The following is an 18743-nucleotide window of genomic DNA, read 5'->3' as shown; positions in this document are numbered from 1 at the left end:
GGAAAAGGACAGGGAAAAGGACAGGGAGAAGGGCAAGGAGAAGGACAGGGAGAAGGACAAGGGAGAGGGGCAGGGAGAAGGGTAGGGAAAAGGGCAGGGAGAAGGACAAGGGAAAAGGGCAGGGAGAAGGACAGGGAGAGGGGCAGGGAGAGGGGCAGGGAGAAGGACAAGGGAAAAGGGCAGGGAGAGGGGCAGGGAGAGCGGCAGGGAGAGCGGCAGGGAGAGGGGCAGGGAAAAGGGCAGGGAAAAGGGCAGGGAAAAGGGCAGGGAGAGGGGCAGGGAGAGGGGCAGGGAGAGGGGCAGGGAGAGGGGCAGGGAGAGGGGCAGGGAGAGGGGGCAGGCAGGGTCTGGCCTCCCCCTGGCTCCCATCAGACCTTTTCACATAGATGTCACTGGAAGGCTCTCCTGTCACAGGGTTGACATCATCTAGGATCACATCATCTGTGTTCCAGATAACCACACGTAGCTCATAGCTGGGGGAAGGACACAGTGCTGGGACAGACAGAGGCTTTGGGAGGGCAGCCCAAGCCCACAGCAGCAGAGCTTCAACCCTCCCATCCCAGCACTGTGGGCCCCTGCCAGGGCTCCTCTGGCCCAGTGCAGCCCAGCAGTCTCACTGCCAGGCACAAAACCCCTCCTGAGGGGCTACAACCCCCACAAGACAAAAACCTGCAGCCAAGCCAGGCAGCTTTGGCAAAGCAAATACCTGGTGTGTAGGAAACCCACCCAGAACCACCAGAACCCCTCAGCCAAAGAAGGGCAGAAGGGCTCAGGAAGGGACCTCTGCAGCCTCTGCTCCAACCTCTTGCTCTGACTCCAGAGGTGATCAGGTTGCTCAAGGTCTTGCCTGCATGAGCTTTGAATATCTCCAAGGATGCATATCCCAGCATCTCTCTGGGTCACTCCATCCCTATCCCAGGGTAGCATCACTCACACTGGAGAAATGTTTTCCCTATATCTATTTGGAGCCTCCCTTGCTGCCATTTGTGTCCATTATCTCTTGTCTTTTCATGTGCACCTCTGAGAAGAATAGCCCCATTAAATAACTGAAACCAGCACAATTTCACTTCTTCAGGCACCCAGAGGACATCCCAGCTACTTCCAGAGAATCACAGAACCATCAGAATTGGAAGGGACCTCTAGAGGTGATCCAGTCCAGCTCTCCCACTACAGCAGGATCAGTTGGAGCACATTACCCAGGACTGCATCCAGGAGGGGTTTGAATGTCTCCAGAGAAGGGGACTCCACAACCTCCCTGGGCAGCCTGTGCCAGTGCCTTGGCACCCTCACAATAAAGAAGTTCTTCCTCATGTTTCTGTGGAACTTCCTATGTCCCAGCTTGTGCCCATTGCCCCTCATCCTGTCCCTTGGCAACTACTGGGAAGAGTCTGGCTCCATCTTCCTTGCACCCACCCTTTAGACACTTGCAGACATTAACAAGGTCTCCCCTCAGCCTTCTCTTCTCCAGGCTAAAGAGAGGAGTAGCTGTCACCTGTGTTTTTACAGCCTTCAAGTCCAGCCTTAGAGAGATCAGCCCTGCCCTGCAGCCGCTGTGCAGCTGAAGCACTTGAGCCCCATGCTGAGAGATCATCCCAGAGCTGGGGCTGAAGCAGAGAGGAGGGGGCTGAGGGGTGAGGCCTGTCCAGGACTCAGTGTCACAGCTCAGCAGGCATGGCAAGGGACAGTGACCCCCCAGGAAGGCTGAGCAGCCCCAGCCCTGCTCCCATGGGTGCTACCTGACAGGCAGCCGTGGCTTGATATTGACAGGCAGTGGTGCAGGGACATCATTTGGAAACATGTCAATCCACATGTGCAAGGAGCCCTGGAAGAAGACAGCAGAGACTTCAAAAGACAGACCATGCCTCCAGTTCCTCAAGGAGCAAGAGCCTGTTCCTGCAAAGAAAGCTCTCACCAGAAAGCCACACCTTGGCTCTCTCCATCCCCAGGGCTTCAGAGTGAGGTGTGACTGGATTTTAGAGAAAAAATTAAAACTGCCAAAACCTGCTCATTTCCCTCCCCACTCTGCTCCCAAGAAAAATCTTTTTGACTGCACTGAGCTCTTTTCAAACAGACCAAACATGTCCCTGTCCTAGCAAGAAGCATATAATGCTGCAATGCTTCAGCATAACAAAAAAACTCAAGTGATGGGTCTGCCCCCTCTCTCCACATGCATTTCAGGTGCTGACCAAAGCCAGAGGGACTATAGAGCTCCCTTGGTTACAGACCTCAGGTGCAGGGTGTTGAAATGGCTGAGCTCAGATCACTGCAATGCATAAAAATGAGAAGGAATATTTCTTCTCCAGCCTGGAGTTATGTTGGGCCCCCAGGGAGAATCCAAGGGGGTGAGACAGGGCTCATGCAGGGGAGCAAATCAGAAGTGATAGGGGATGAAGAAGAGGAAGGGACAGGAAAGGACACAACCACCCACATGGTGTATGGTGGTTCAGCATCATCACCCCCTCAGCATCAGAGCAGTGCTGCACTGAGCCCAGCCTGAGGGCACATGGGGGACTCTGGTTCACCAGCCTTGTGACCACAACACTGATGGACAGAGGGCTCTTGAGGAGAGAGAGCTCAGAAGCACCATAAGAGGTCAGAGGGTGGATCAAAGCCAGCAGTCCTCACTTCTTAGCAGGGCCAACCACTCATGGACACAGCACCAGCCATCCCCCAGGAAGTGGCAAAGCATGGGATTCATGCCAGGATGAGGAAACAAAAGGACAACAGGGCCCAGCCAGGGAGCTGGGAACCAACTGCCCTGAACCATCCTTCCCTGAACTGCCCTGAACTGTCCAGGCTGGGCAATCAAACACATCTCACCTGCACAAGTCCAGGGTTCTGTGGGTTGTACAGAGACCGAATCTCCACGTGCTCTGGCACCAGTTTGTTCCCATACCTTGGCATCTCTTCCCAGTGCTGCAGGACATACAAAGCCTTATGTTCATCATCCACTGACCAGTTCTCATCTGATGTTCCTCTCTTGTTCCTCACAGAGGCATCTGCAGGTGGATACAGCCAGGTATGAAGGCATCTGACCATCAGGACACAAATAAGGGAGTGCAATGGACTGGGCAAACAAGCAGCTCCCCAGAAAAACAACAGAAGGAGAAGCAAGTGGGAGAGGATGAAGAGAATGAGCCCAATATGTTGCAAAGATGAGAAGAATGAGGCAGGGAGAAAAAGAAACAATGAGAATTCAGAGGAAAAGGACGAAAAAAAAAAGAATTTGCTGTGGCCCTGGGAAAAGTATCCAGGGGACACTGAGAAGGATGTGACCCTCTAGGACTGTCCCTGTGGTAGTGGCAACAGATGCACAGATGAGAGGTTTTACCCAAGAAGTGCTGCAGGAAAGCACCACTTGTCACTTGTAGGACAAGCTACACCTCCTCTGGCTGTACAACCATCAAAGCCCTGTGGACACTGCTGCCATGCAAAGAGGTTTCCTGTGCTCCAACCAGTGCCTGGGAAACCATTCTGGGACCTGATGGCCTGGATCACACCTCCCTCCAGTGCCACACCACCACCCTCTGAACCAAAGCTACTGAGCCCCAAGGATGATCCTCATGGGGACCCAGAAACCTGGGCCCTGCAGGAGGCAGAGCTGGGCAGCCAGCCTGGGCACCTTGGGTTGGTGGGTTCCCAGACCTGTCCCAGCATGGGCACTGTGCTGCACAGGTTTAAGGGAGCAGAAATTGTTCTTCAAGCCCTCTGTACCTTCAGGAAAAGCCTCTGGAGGGACCTTGAATATTTTATTGTCCACTTTGACCTCCTCCTGTCTGTACTCTGCTGCAGGAAGGGAATTTTTCTTGCATAAACTGTCCAAGATCTGTGTGGGCTTGAATGCATCTCGCCACATGTTGTAGCCAATTCTGCATGGAAGGGAGAAAATCAAGAACACCTTCAGCATAAGACACAACAGGTTGGTTGGTTGGTTGGTTGGTTGGTTTTTCCCAGGCTGTAAAATGCTCTGCCTTCCCTACAGCACCAGCTGCACCACCAGAGCCTTGCTCGGATTTTCACCAGGAAAACCACGGGCACAAAAAAAATTTAATGAATGAAAAGCTTAACAAGGTCTCCTCCCCCAGAACATTCCAGGCTCCCACCCCACAGAACCACTGGCTTCAGAGCAGCAACAGGAGTGATTCCAGCTGCAGCACATCAGCAGCAGGGAGGCTTTAGCAGGGCTGGGGACTCAGCCCCATGCCCACGGGTAATTCTGCAGTAGAGGGATGGGAGAAGTTTACAGGAGATTGGCCAAAGACACCAGAGAATCCACCCTGAATGAGGCCGAAGGAAAACAGCTGTCAGGAGTCTTGCTGCTCCCAGAATCAGCTACTGCCAGAGATGGACCTACCCATGTCACTTGGAGTGAATCTCTGGGAACCTGCTCAAAGGCTCCTGTGGATGCAAACTGTTCTGTAAAGCTGGAGGTGCTGTTACCCACCCAAATGGTGAACATGTCTCAAGGCCATGTCACCCCAGCACCCACATGTCACCCCAGCACCCACATGTCACCTCAGCACCCACATGTCACCCTAGGACCCACATGTCACCCCAGCACCCACATGTCACCTCAGGACCCACATGTCACCTCAGTACCCACATGTCACCCCAGGACCCACATGTCACCTCAGCACCCACATGTCACCCCAGGACCCACATGTCACCTCAGGACCCACATGTCACCCCAGCACCCACATGTCACCCCAGCACCCACATGTCACCCCAGCACCCACATGTCACCTCAGGACCCACATGTCACCTCTGTACCCACGTGTCACCCCAGCACCCACATGTCACCCCAGCACCCACATGTCATACTGAGAAGCCACTCCACAGTTGGCCCTGTGCTTGCTGTAGAATCGATTCTCCAAGTCAATCTTGGTCTCCCCAATCAGATCATCAGATCCAACCAAATCGTGGTCAAATATTGCAACTGTGAGTTCTGATTCCATGGGAAAGGAGACTGTCAGCTCCATGACTCTGGGCAGAACCAGACAGGGAAAGTGCAATTAGCAAAGAAAGAAACAAAACACATGCTTTGATCATCCTACATATTTAGCTGCATTTGACAACTCAAAGACCTCTGGTGGAGTTTGGTTTTCCCAGAGTTCTGTATGTGCAATTTTCAGTCTGCATGTTCAAACCAAGGAGCTAATTTTCCCTTGGAGAGTGGTGCTGGAGCTAGGGAAAAACCTCTCCAGTGCTCTGTTGCTGTCTGTCTTGCTACATTGTCTGGTAAATCAGTCCCTTAGAGTGACCCCCTCCTAACCCAAAACATTTTTGGGCCCTGCCAGAGGCACCAGGCATGTGTTACAGCACAAGAGATTCCAGTAGAAAGCAACAGCACGTGCTGGGCCACAGCCTGAGCCCCAGATTTGCACCATTCCTCCTAAACCTGCCAGGTGACAACTTCCTGCATACTCTCCAAACACGGGGTTGAGCTGCTTTGGGATGTATCTGTCCTTAGTGTCCTTCTGCTCCTGTCCCACTGTCACCACCACGTAGGGGTCTGCCTTGCCATTGGGGTCTGCTGGAGACAGGTTTGTAGCCTGGAATACAGAAAAGGAATTGCCATCCACCAGCTGCAGAGAGCAACCTGCACAAGGAACACCACACAGGCCTGAGACCACCCAAGGTCAGGTCCTTCCATCAGCTGCATTGGTTGTGAAATGGCCACAGATTCCCACACAAATCCCTGCTCAGCAGTCCACCAGCATCTCCAGCTGCCAGCCCACATGTTTGCTCCCTGACTCAAGGCAGCTGAGAAGAACTGAGAAATTCCCATTTGGATTTTAAGCACCTCCTGAAGTTAAAAAGCATGGAAGGCTCTCCATGGAGAAGATGGAGGTGACTTCCACTGGGCTGACAGAGCCCTCAAGCCAACACTGAGCTTTTCACAAGCACCACTGCTCAGATTTGCTGAGCAGAGAGTGGCTGAGGTCCCCAGGAAGGGACTGACCTCCATCCATTACTGCCACCCCCACCAGAGATTTACCTTAATGATGTAAACTCGAACAAGAACCTTGATGGGTCTGTTCCTTGGAACACCCTGGGAGACCTTGGGCTCCGTTCCAGCTTCCTGGGTGGGGTAGACATAGAAGGAGCCCTGTGGAGAAGAGGTTGCAAGTACCAATTAGATACAAAAGAGAGTAAAATAGGATTGGAACCACCAAGACCAGCTTCACCTGACAACTGGAAGACCAGAGCCATTGCACCAGGCAGCCCACAACACCCTGTGCCCAGGGGGACAGTCCTGAGGACTGGTTGCAGTCCTTGGTTGCGAGTCAGGCTGTAGCCTGTCTGGCCACTGCTACAAGATCTGAACATCTCCAGGCACTGGGACCCACCAAAGGTTTTCTAGGGACCTTCTTACATCAACTTCTGCAGATGATATTTCAGAGTCCTCAAGAGGTCCCTGGATGGGAGGATGAAGCCTCTTGTAAAAGTCACTGGCCAAAAAGGTCACTAGTTCTTGTTTACATACTGAACACACCCAGAGGGCCCAACCAAAGTCAGAGCCCTTTATGCTTCATGCTCTCTTCTTGCAAGAGCTAAATAAACTAAACCAGGTGCTTTTATCAACTAACAAAGGACCTCAGTATAAACTGCTTCACCAGGCACCAGCAGCACCCTGGCCATGCCACACCATGGCCTCACATCACCCTGCACTCTCCAGGGCTCTGCAGGTCTCAGCTTGCTCTGAAATGCAGGTTGCCCACAAGGATTTTCTTCCACATCCAGCACAAATGATACCTGGATGTTGTACTGCAGCACCAAATGTTACCATACCTTGTACTTCCCCACAAAATGTTCATCCTCCTTTCCATCTTCATCCTCATTTGCTTTCCCACGATGGAGGGGGAAAATACACAGCCAGTCTTCAAAATTGCCAAATTCATTTTCCAGCTCAGAGCTGTAGATCTGAAATAAATAGAAAGTCATTTTGAGTCCCTTCCTGCCACCTTTAAAGGGAAAGAGAGTCAGACCATCCTTTCCCTGCTTCAGCCATTTCACCTGGTCCTACCCATACCCTGTGTCAGTCAGCACAGGGGGTTATGATTTTTCCTTGTGCCCCAGATCCATCCTCAGATGTGCCCACACGTTCCAGCTTGGTTCCAAGGTCTCACTAGCTGGTTTGAAAGCCCAGCAAAAATGAGGACCCAGCACACTCTCAAGGTCTAACCACAGCAGGGAGATGAGCAGGACATAGACAAAGGGCTGAAAGAGGTCAGATCTGTGAGCACAGTAATCACCTGAAGGGTGGCAATGAGCTTCCTCTTGGGTCGAGCGGGCTCAGCTTCAACTACTGCCTCATCTTCTGCTTCCATGTCAATGGTGCATGCATGTAAATTCCCTCCATCTGGAAATGGCAACAGATGATCAGGAAATGCTCTGATCTCCCACACCACCTCAAGCATCTGTCCATGAAATGGCTCTAGCAACAGCTTTTGCTTTGACCTGTGCCAGGGTAACTGGAGCTCTCACTCTCTGGAACAGTTGTCCTTATGGCATCTCAGGTTTCCCAGCAGGGCATGGGACAGGTGGGGACACAAAAACTGTCACAGCCCTGGCTGCCTGCCTGCCTGCCTGCTGTTTAGGGAGAAAGTGGGAAGAGACTGAAGGGAGGACTGTAGCTGGAGCAGCCCACAGGAGCTGTCAGGCAGGCACAAATGTGAGCTATCCCTCTCCTTTGGGTGGACACTTCTTTGATGTGCTGTTGGTTTGGGTGCCTGGCTCACTGGAGGTTTTGCTGTCACTCCAGACAGGGGCAGCTGCACATGGCCAGACCTCCCTCTGCCTCCCAGGACACAGGCCATGTGTCCTTGCCCCTTTTCCCAAGGACTTGAGCACTAATGACATGCAGATGTCCTCCAACCTTCTTTCTAAATAGGGTTTACATAATTTCTAAACTTCTTGTCTCACCTCCCCAGGTCATTGCTGGGCAGTCACAGATCTCAGCAAACCTGAGCCTGCAGCTGTAAGGGTTTTCTGAGATCAACCATCCTTCTGCTACCTCGTGGTGAAACCTGCACCCCTGGGGAGCATCCCACATCCATAGGGTGATGCCCAGCTCTGGGACAGTGCTGCCTCTCCACCATCCTCTCCTTCCCACCCCACCTTTGCTTTCTGCTCTCACCCTGGCAATTCCATGATCCGTGCAGCTGATTTTCCTGCAGGTTTGTGCTCAACCAGGCAGGTTCTTGCTTCAACAAAATGTTCCATACTTTTCTTGGCTTTAAAGAGCCTCTGTTAGTCCTTGCCAAAGTTTCCAATCTCTCTGCTCCCTTTTGTGTTGTTTTTGCCTGCTCAGAGCCCATTCCCACAAGCTCAGCTCCCTCTGGGGTGGTGTAAGTCCTGGCTCTCCCCATGGAAGAGCTGGGGATTGCTAGGGGACTCACCTGCATCATTCAGCTCATCCCTCTCAGGATCTTCCTCATCACTGCGTGCCTGAAACACAGACACACAAACAGTCCCCCCACACCCCTGGCAGCAAAGGCTTCTCCAGCCAGGAACAGGACACTGGCAAAGCTTTCCTGGCAGCAGCATCAGTGATACCCAGCCTGAGATCACTGGGCATTAACATCATTGCAGGAGGGGATCCAGTGGAGCTTTAATGCCCTTTTCTTCTCCCCAGATCTTCCTGCTGCTTATTTGTTTGATTGGGATTTAAGGACCACAAGGTGAGGAAAAAAAAATGGGACATAATGGCTCCCAATGGTTCATCCTGGGAAGACAGCCAGGACAGAGGGTAAGCAGCATGAAAGCTCCTGCATTAGAGCTAAAAGCAGCAATGCCACATTTTCAGTAGTGCCTCAACAAAAGCCTGGTCACATTCCCCAGGCCACTTGGGCACCTGGCCTCAGGGATGTCTCAGCATCCCCTCTCTGCTGAAATCAGTCCTCCTGTGGATGCTTGGTACCTTCAGTGTGCTCAGCACACAAAGGTAAATGTCCCCACATCTCCCTGGAGATCCACACCAGGAGGACTCCTATGACACTCAGTGCTGCTGAGATCATCCTCAAGCCACCCCAGCCACTTTTCCCTCTGCTGGCAGCTGTCACAAAAGATTACCTGGTTATACAGCTCCCTCAGGGACTCATAGTACTTGGACCACCAATCCAGTTCTTCCAACTCTGGTTTTTCCTCTTCATATTCATCCTCTTTCTTTACACGCCTATTGATAGGAATTTCCTTCAAAGGAGCCTTAAAAGAACAGATAAAAGGGTCCAGGGGAAGGAAACAACCCCCCATACACCCTACTCGAGAGCCCTGGGAACCTCTGGCAGAGGCTTTCAGGAGGAGTATGGAAGATGCAAAGCCCCAGGTTTGTGCTTTGCTACACAAGCAGCAGTTTCCAAGGCACAAAGCTCAGCAGTGCTGATGGATCCAGGGGAGAGGAGTATTTGGGTACAGAGCAAAAATCTGGTGCTTGAAACGTAACTCTGAACTTCTCAGCTTACTTTTATGTTTCTAACCTTCAGTTTGACTTTCCAAGCTTCCAAATTCCCCAGTCCAAATACATCACTCACCTTCACAAGACTCAGGGGGTGAGTGGTAGGACTTGGGTCACCAGCTCCTGAGCCAATGTTTACCACAGTCTGCAAGGGAGGAGGCTGGGATGAGATTTTCTGGGCTGAAACAAAGAGAAAGAGCTTCATGTTTCCATGTGTTTATTTTCTACTCACTGCCCCCTACTTTCTGGGCAGTTAATCCAGAAAAAAAAACCTCCCTGTTACCCCATCATAGTATGATTTCTTTTAAAGCTTTTGCTGCAAAAATATTACTGGAAATCCAAGTACATCATCATCAACATTCTTTTTGCTGACTCCCAGGAACTCAGATTTATGAGACACACATTCTCTGCTCAGAAATGGCCACAGATCAATCAATCCTTTACTTCTTCCCCTTTGTGCTGTATTTATTTACCCACTTCAGATCAGGAGCTTGGCTGTTGCTGTCACAGAGCTACTCAGTGAATCCAATACCCAATGAATACCCAGTACCTTGGCCCAACCATGTGAGGTTCAGCCACCTCTGAACCTCTCAAGCCTTGGTCCTGGTGGACCAGGTCCCTAAAGCTTGGTGGGAGTCTCACTGGGAACCCTTCTACAGTCCAGCTATGCAGGGGATTGCAACAGGAGAATGCAATGGACTTTTCCAGGATGGATACCTCTGATTCCAGGCACAATTTTTCCATAGAGAGAAGTTACTGTCTAGTATCCAGCCCCAGCTAAACGTCCTGCTGTACAAAGACATTGCCTTGAGCCATTCACCCTCCTCAAGTTTCTGCAGATGTAAAGCAAGCTGTGCCTGGGACAGAGCCCCCAGGGGGATGCCACATCCACAGATGTCCTGCCAGAGTTGGGGGGGAGCAGATGTTAAGCCACACTTGGAGAAAAGAGTCTGTAAACTGCCTCCTGCCATCCCCAAAGTGGCTCACAGCACTCCATGGCTTGGCTGCTGGTGCCTCCCCAACACCAGTCAGGAGCCAAGTGCCACAGCCCAGGATCACAACTTGTCTCCAGCCCCAGCCTGCCCCATGCTCTGCTCCTGCTGGCACCTGACAGGTCTCAGGCCAGGACTTTGCATCCTGGCTAGGAGGGAGCAGAAAGTCCAGGGATTTCTGACACTTGCAGAACTGCTGCTTCCATAGGAACCTCAACAAACAGCTCACCTTTGGGCATGACTTCTGGTTCCTCCTCCAGCTCTCTGGGAGAGAATTTCATCACATCAGACACAGTGTGGGTGCCCACCAGCACAGTGCGCCCAAACGCCCGCTTTTCCACCACGGAGATGCTGAGGGGAGGGTGCAGGTAGACCTGCTCTGGGAGTTCCTGACAAAGAACCACATGGGGTTTGCAAGAGCAAGGGTGGCCTGTGACAGCCCCACCACATGCGAGGAGGTCTGACAGCTCTGCCCTCAAAAACAAAGCCTTTCAGTGACAGAGGATGGCTGAGACTGCTCCTGGTGGGCAATGTCACAAAGGTTTTGAGTTGTAGCTCAACTTTGTGGCCATGGGAGAGCAAGGCCCCAGGGACAGCTTCCTTCCTTGCCCCATGCAGATCAGCAGTGCATGGGTGCACCCTGGCATGGCAAGACCCCCCCTTCCCACTCACCACATCCATGTATTTGACCAGCTCAGTGAAGTTGGAGTTCTCTCTGTAGGCCACAATCACCTCTGACTCCACCTTCTTGCCAGCACATTCAATGATCACCTGGGGCTCATTCACCTCGAACAAGTTCACCCTCTTCAGGTGTCTCAGGCCCCAGAACAGGATCTGAAGCACAACATAAAGCTGCTGGGGACACAGCAGGCATGGCATGGCCAGGCAGCCAGAGCTGTCACCCCCAGCCCACAGCACACAGACCCCAGGAGAGACATGAGGCTGCTCTCCCAACACAACACCTCCAGCTGTTAAGCTGCTGAGATGGTTTCTCCCTCATGTTCCTCTATTTCTGACATCTGCTCAGGCCTCAGAGGCACAGCTGAGCCCCAGCTCCCTGCCCAGAGCAGCCTGGAGCAGGCAGGGGGGAGCCAGCCCAGCTGAAGACATCTCACCTCGATGCGAAACTCCTTCAGGAGCGGGCGGATGCCCTCAGGGATGATGAACCTCCCAGCACGGGGGTCTCCCAGGTAGTTGGGCTCCTTGGGCTCCACATCCTCAGGCACTGATGGCTGAAGAGGACACACCAAGCAATGGAAGCCATTTCTACACCACTCCCAGCCCCCTCTGCCTTCTGAGCTGTGCTCGCAGGCTCTGTCCCTGCAGCCTCCCCTCAGCTGAAAACCAGAGGTGGCTTTCAACAAGGACTCCTCTGGTGGGCCCCATGCAACCAACTCCTCACCCACACAACTCTCCCCAAAGAGCTGGCAACCACGTGCAGGATCCTACTAGCCTGTTACCTCCAAATAGCCACTGTAATCCAGCTCGATCAGCTCAAAACTGGCAATGAGCTCTCCTGCTGCTTTGGTGCCTCTGTAGAAATCAAAGAACTGCAGGGCAGGTTTGGTGTATGGCTCATCAAGCAGCTTCACCTGGGGGACTGCAAAGGCCTGGCCCAGGAACTCAGGGGAGCCCTGTGGAAAAGGGAGGAATGGATGAAATTCTCTCTGTTATCTCACCACCTCAGAGAGAAAACACCACTGGTTCCAACCAATTGGGACAACACAATATTGGTCTTCCATCCTTGCCATCCTCTGCTCCATCCAGAGCCAAGAGCAGAAGGGACACATCCACTTTATTTCCTCTTAATTCCCAGTTCACCTCCATGCAGAACTCAGCAAACAGCTTGGGAACATGCATCAGAGTACAGCAAAGCCAGATCAGGTTGCTCAGTCTCCTCCAGCCAGAGCTTGAACAGCTCCAAGAACAGAGATCCCACAGGCTTTCTGGCCCCAGCATTTGAACTACTTCTGGGTGAAAATTGCTTCCTTGCATCGAGTTGGAATTTTCATGCCTGCCCTGGTACCCCCAAGAGTTCCACCTTTTCTGCCCTCTCCCATCAGGCAGCTGCAGGCAGCAATGACACTGACTGTGCCTCCTCTTCCCCAGGCTGAATACCCCCAGCTCTCCACCTCTCCTCACTCCCTCCTGTGCTCCAAGCCCAACCATCCTGGTGGCCTCCTCTGGACTGCCTCCAGCATGTCAGTGTCTGTCCTGTACTGGGACCCAGAAAAGCTGCTGAGCTATGCAGGAGAATCCAGTGGGAGTCACAGCATTCCCCTCAGGAGAACAAAGAGGCCCCAGGAGAGGAGTGTGGCTTCCAAGTACTGGTGAAGAGAGAAAAGGATGGCAGAGATGGAACAGCTGGGAGCCAAAGGGGAAGGAGAAGCAGCTCCCTCATCTCCCCATGGCTACCAGCCCTCTGCAGTGTGAGGAAGTGGGGCAGGCAGCTGGGAGAGGCACAGGGCTGCTCCAAGGAGCACAACTCCTGATCCACCATCAGGCCCCAGCTCAGGGCACCTCTGAGCCATTGGCACCCTGGGGCCAGCAGCTTCAGCCCAGCTCCTGGCAGGAGTCTGCTGAAAGCCTCAACCTCAGCACAGCCCCCAGGACTCACCACCACCAGTGGGCCAGACTCAAGCTGAGTTATGGAAAGCAAACAGAGATGTGGCTCCTAAGTGTCTGCTCACAGCACCCACACAGAGCTCCTCTGCCTCCTGTCCTGGAGATGACAGCAGGAGGGCAGGAGGGCTGTACTTACAAATCTGTTGTGGCTGAAAAGGTTGATGATAATGATGGGGGTCTCTGTTTTCAACTCTTCTTTTTTCCCATCAACAATGAGCTGGTCAAACAGAAGTAGTTCATTCCACATGGGGCTCAGTGTCTCCTCCAGCATCTGCAGATGGAGACAGGAGGCCTGAGCATACACAGCCAGGGGAGACAAACCACAGGCATGGTTTCCACATGGTTTCCCCTTCCACACAGCTGGTGCCTGGCAGGAGGGGAGATGGCAAAAATGTGAACCAGCAGTTGGACCCAACCAGCACATGCCAATCAACCTTTGAGGCTGTACTTAATAATACAGATGTTTTGACAAATGTTCCCTGACACAGTCACACCACCTGGGGCACGCAAACACCTTGTGCCTGGAGTTTTCAAATTTCCAAGAGGGCTGCAACATCCCTGGCCCTCAACACCCCAGTGAGGACATGATAATTTTTCTCTCCCCAGGTGCCCAGGAAGGCAGAGGCAAGAGTTGAAGTGGTCTCACCCTGGTGGTCTGGCAGTAAGTTGAAAACACCACTCTTGCAAATGGATTTGAGAGGCCACTGTCATCTGCAGGGAGGATCCCTCGAGCCTGATACAGATGGGCTCGGAGCTGGAAATAGCTGAAATCTGGTAAGAAAAAAAGAAGAGAGGTCCCTGTTCCCCCACTCCAGCCCCGTGTGAGGCCAAAAACGCATGAAGAGGGCCAGAGATGTTGGAGTAGGTACATCCTGCAAGGAAGGGGTACCATAGCAAGGACACTCACAGTGCTTTCCAGAAGGCCAGCACCTCTCCAAAGGTTTGCCCAAGCTCAATGGGCTCCCCAGACACCTCTGGGAAGGCCCTGACATGTGAAATGCTCAGTGATCTGCTGTGAGCAGCTGCTGGGGGTAGCACCACCAGGGCCTCAGCAAAGGGACAGACCTCATGCCTGTTGCCAGTTTGGCTGTAGGCTCATTGCCTATGAAGCACCCATCCTGCCTCCTGCTCCAGCTGAGTCTGTTCCTCATGAAAGCAAACTGGACCTGTCTGACCCAGTCACCCCTTGCAGATGGCATGGTGATGATGGAGCAGGTCCTACTCCTCAGACACTGACCCTGGGGCAGGACCTCTCACCTCTCTGCTCTCCTGCTCATGGAGAAGTGTCATCTGCACTCACCATCCCTGCTGAGCCTGCTGGGAGGACTGCAGGCTGAGAGCTGAGCCATCTCCTGTCCATCCTCAGAGAGGAACCTGAACTCCTCAGGCAGCTCCACCAAACAGTTCTTTGTGTATTTCCTCATCCCAAGCCACATGTAGACTTCCAGTTTGGCAAAGATCTCACCAGTGTGTAAGCCAGGGACCTGAAAGCACGAGGTGTTTAGCAGCTTTCCCATCTCAGCCATGCACCCCTTCAGCCCAAGGTGACCACCATCAGCCTGTGACCAGCCCAGGAGCAGAGCAGACTGAGCACCACACTAACAGGGAACAAAGGCAGTGGTGGAGCATTTCCTTGTGACCTCCAGGATTTCAGGAAGGAGAGAGAATCAGCATGAAGCAAGCAAGAGCACACTGTTTTGGTATAAACCCCACCTTCATAAAGACAGTCTGGATCTTTGCACAGTCCTTGCCTTTCTCCTCTTCAACAACTGAGTAGAGGATGTTCTGAGCAGGGACTCTGGCATATGCCACACGCCTGTTGTTGCTGAGCATCCAGATGAAGACATCAGGGAGGGTGCACTGGGGCTGGAGGGAGGAAGGAGAGGGAAGTCACAGCAGAGGAACAGCACATATCTTGTCCTCCCACCACAAACATGGAGAAAGCTCCAGCTCCTTGCAGAAGGGACTGCATGATGCTTTGGAGAGCCAGAAGCAAATGAAGGACCTAATCATAGACTCATAGAATGAGGATTGGAAGAGTCTTCTCTTCTTCAGGCTGAACAATCCCAGCTCCTCAGCCTCTCCTCGTAGCAGAGCTGCTCCAGCCCCTGCATCATCTTTGTGGCCCTCCTATGGACTCATTCCAACAGATCCATGTCCTTCCCATGGTGAGGACACCAGGACTGGATGCAGTATTGAGGTCCCTAATGTTTGGCATGTGCTTCCAAAAGCCTCAGCACTGCAATATGGCTCCACAGGTTTCTTGGAGGAATTTGGGATCTGCCTTGGTTTTCACTGTGAACTTAACCCCACGCCATGTTGGGAAGAGGGACCCCCCACAAGAGTGGAGAAGTGGCATTTCACCCCACACCTGTGACAGGAGCATGAGCTCTGGTCCCTGGGGAGGAACCACATTCACTGGCATCCCAGTGGCACGAGTGCCCAGCATAATGCTGCACTTTGGGCTGGGAGCAGGACTGGCAATAAAGTGAATGCAGAGGGAAGCAATGACTCCTTCTAAACTTTCCTGAGCTCCGTAAGGTCTCTCCCTGCACAGTCCCTGCTGTCAGTGTTCACACTTGTGCATGGTGCTTGTACCTGCACTTTTTCAGTACACAAGTAGCTGAAGCTGATCCAAAAGCAAGGGATGAAAAGCAGCAAGTGTATGTGCAGGGCTGACCCTGCAGAGACAGCAGCAGTCCCAGCAGGCTGCAGGGAGCAGAAGGGGGGAGTTTTCTCTCCATCAGGAGGACTCTGGGGGTCTGGCACCTGAGGACAGCTTCTCCTGGTGATGTTTTGGTGGTGCTAAAGTCTGCCCTCACACAGCAAAAGATGTGAAAAGAATTTGACTTCACTCAGTGAAAGTCTTCTCCAAACTCCAGCAGCATCTGCCCACCTAACTCCAGCCAACATGGCATTCTGGTCTGTGCTGCATTGATTTTCCTTCAAACAGGGCCAGCAAAACTCAGTCTCTACTACAAATGAGTGACCTTCTTTCAGCATCAGTTTGAACTTTGCAGGAAGTGCCCAAGATCAGTCCCTGGTGCAGTGTGGGCAGCAAAGGAAGAGTCGTGGCCCTGGACCCACAGCCCATGCAGGAATGTCCAGGGGTGGCCAGGCAGAGGACAGGGGGGTCCTGGGTGGCTTCGAGCTGGCCCAGCTCTGCCCCCAACTCACTGCTGAGCTGGTTGGACCTCTGCTCTGCCACCAACTGCCCTGCAGACTGCCAAGCCACAGCCCTTAGTGAAATATGGCAACTTCCAGCAGCCAAAACTTAGGATTTCACACAGCACAGAGAAAGCAGAGGCAAAGCCCCAGGTGAGGCTTAGCAAGAGCCCAGCACTCTCCCCTCGCCTGTGCCCTCTCCTGCTCAGAAACAAGGTGCCCCAGGAGCAGCTGTACCTCTTTAGCCATGGAGTGCAGCTTTGTCAGGATCCTCCTTGTCTCCTGAAGCTTCTCCTTGATGTTGGCTCGGGTCAGCTGCCTCCTGACACGGAGCCCCTGCTTTGCACACAGGATCTGAGCAGAGAACGTGGCCATCAGGCACCCAGCCATGACCTAGGCATGGCACAGCAGCACCCTCAGCTCACCCTCTGCTCAGCCTGCCCATCCTGCCCCACCACAGCGAGATGGAGATGGAGACCCCAGTCAGTCATCAGCCCTCCTCATACCAGCCAGTGACAGAAGCCCATGAGCATCATTTGGGGCAGAATGAAGTATGAAAAATAAACATTTCAGGAACTGGTGGTCTAAGGCTCCTGGGGGAGGTTTTGCACAAAGAGCAACTTGGGGCCATGGAAGTATGGGAAGATGGAGGTGTAGGAAACTGGAAGACAAGGTTGGGTTTTTATGTCCATCAGTTGATAGCAGAGAGGCTTTGGGATGAACCAAAACTAATAATGAAGTCCAAAAGGATTTCAGGGTGCAAACTCAGTATGGACAAATCCAGAAAACTCATCTCTTGGGCTGGTTCTCTCCTTCAGAGAGTCTCAGACTTACCCAAGTGCCTTCACCATAGCCCAGGTGACAATGGGCAGGGAGGCAGAGGGAAGAGGGGTGGGACCCAGACATGCTTAAATTTTATTTTCTGCTGCTGTCATTGCATTTTGACAGCCTTTCAAGGTTTTGTAGTCTTATGGGGACTGGTGACTACAGCCATGCTCTGCTTTGCTGTGATGGAGGGTTCTCACTCAGCTGGCTGGCCTTGTCAGCAGGACTGGGAGGGCCCAGATTTTTCCCCTTCTGAGGACAGGCAAAGGGGTGGCTGCTGCAGATCTGCTGGATCTGATGGGATACCCAGCCTATGGGCTGAGTTTCCAGGGGCAGTGGGTCTCAGTGAGCCCCCCCCAAAGCTGCCTGCAGGAACAGCCTGCACCAAAAAGCCTCCAGCAACATGTCTGTGCTCAGCCACACAGAAGAAGGATCCCATCAGGGTTCAGCATCTGCATAAAACTGGAGGCAGCCACAGCCAGTCCCTGCCCCTTCTCCCTGTGCTGTTTGGGAGATGCTGCAGTAAAAGCCCATGGCTGACACCACAAGTCAGCCCTAGGTTTCCTTCCTAGCATCAATTCCATCCAGGTGACCTCCTGAAGAACCCCCAGGAGAGGAGATCACACAGACACCACCCCCACCAGGCCTCACAGCTTACAATGCTGTATGTCAGGTATTTCATCCGACATCTGTCCAGGTTGTTTGGATGTGTCATGGTTTTCTTCTCTGTGCTGAGTGAGTAGTGCCTGCAGAGAGAAGCAGCACAGGCAGTGAGCTCAGCACACACGGCAGGAGAACAAGCTCCACAACCCTGGTACTGATCCAGAGGCACCAGAACCTCGCCTGCGTGACAGAGAGTGAAGAAAACATTTAGGAAACACCCAGGAGGCCAGGAACATGGAGGCTGCAGTCTGTGGATCCTATGCTTCCCAGGAATGAGCTCTCCTCTCCAACCTTGAAGAGCCACAGGGTCCTTTCCCAAGGCAGCCCAGGTTTCCTTCCATTCATCCACCTCAAGAGGACAAGTGAGCAGGCTGGGCACAGCCCAGGCAGAACATGATACAACTTTCTAACCCAAAACCAACAAACCATAGGAAATCAGGGCCATACCAACCTGCACCCGGCCACAAACTCCTCCAGCACCTCTCTGAGCCGCTCCTCTGCTGCAGTCTTTGTCCTCCTCATGAGCTGCTCCACATCCCCCAGGCCCTGCTCCTGTGGGGAGAGCACAGAGCTGAGGGACCCTGGGGCTCGGAGGGAAGTGTTGCACAGATGTGATTGTCACAGATGTCCCCTGCCCGTCTGAGGAACAGGGCACAGGGACAGTGATGCAGGACTGTGCTGCCCAGGGCCTGGGGACATCTGGGGACAGCCCTAACACTGCTCGTCAGCACCTGCTGTCTCAGTCCTTCAGCAGCCACTGAAAGCCACCGGGCAGCTCTGCTTTCAGATTTCTAAAGCCCAAAAGGAAAAGAAAAAGCCCTGGGAAGAGACTGCACCCCCAGTGCCAGCCCGAGGCTGAGGGTCTGCTTGCAGCAGCATCTCCCCAGCACTCACACTGAGACTTTTGTCACCAAAATCACTCACACCTTCAGGAGACCCCCTGAGCCCAGACAGTGGCTCTGCGCTCCCTGCACAACCCCAGGCAGCCAAAGGGAGATGGGTCCCGCCCTGAGGGG

General features: G+C 53.1%; 1 protein-coding gene across 1 annotated transcript in view; it reads right to left on the bottom strand.

The window, feature by feature from the left end:
- LOC139803505 (fer-1-like protein 4) overlaps positions 1–18743 on the bottom strand; it is a 38581-nt gene that overhangs the window by 5732 nt on the left and 14106 nt on the right. Inside the window, exons 19-41 of the mRNA XM_071759725.1 lie at positions 18179–18279; positions 17723–17810; positions 16477–16593; positions 14788–14940; positions 14375–14558; positions 13721–13845; positions 13211–13345; positions 11910–12083; positions 11565–11681; positions 11122–11283; positions 10679–10838; positions 9534–9637; positions 9076–9207; positions 8403–8451; positions 7257–7363; positions 6793–6924; positions 5999–6109; positions 5425–5552; positions 4813–4983; positions 3715–3869; positions 2821–2999; positions 1737–1822; positions 375–473 (exon numbers count right to left, since the gene is read on the bottom strand). Coding sequence (XP_071615826.1) covers positions 375–473; positions 1737–1822; positions 2821–2999; positions 3715–3869; positions 4813–4983; positions 5425–5552; positions 5999–6109; positions 6793–6924; positions 7257–7363; positions 8403–8451; positions 9076–9207; positions 9534–9637; positions 10679–10838; positions 11122–11283; positions 11565–11681; positions 11910–12083; positions 13211–13345; positions 13721–13845; positions 14375–14558; positions 14788–14940; positions 16477–16593; positions 17723–17810; positions 18179–18279 — 2969 coding nt within the window. The remainder of the gene's footprint in view (positions 1–374; positions 474–1736; positions 1823–2820; positions 3000–3714; positions 3870–4812; positions 4984–5424; positions 5553–5998; positions 6110–6792; positions 6925–7256; positions 7364–8402; positions 8452–9075; positions 9208–9533; positions 9638–10678; positions 10839–11121; positions 11284–11564; positions 11682–11909; positions 12084–13210; positions 13346–13720; positions 13846–14374; positions 14559–14787; positions 14941–16476; positions 16594–17722; positions 17811–18178; positions 18280–18743) is intronic.

Source organism: Heliangelus exortis, chromosome 16 (assembly GCF_036169615.1).
Source record: "Heliangelus exortis chromosome 16, bHelExo1.hap1, whole genome shotgun sequence".
In the NCBI taxonomy this organism is placed as follows: Eukaryota; Metazoa; Chordata; class Aves; order Apodiformes; family Trochilidae; genus Heliangelus; species Heliangelus exortis.
Note: the sequence above shows the minus strand (reverse complement) of the source record. Positions and strands in the feature narration are given on the sequence as shown.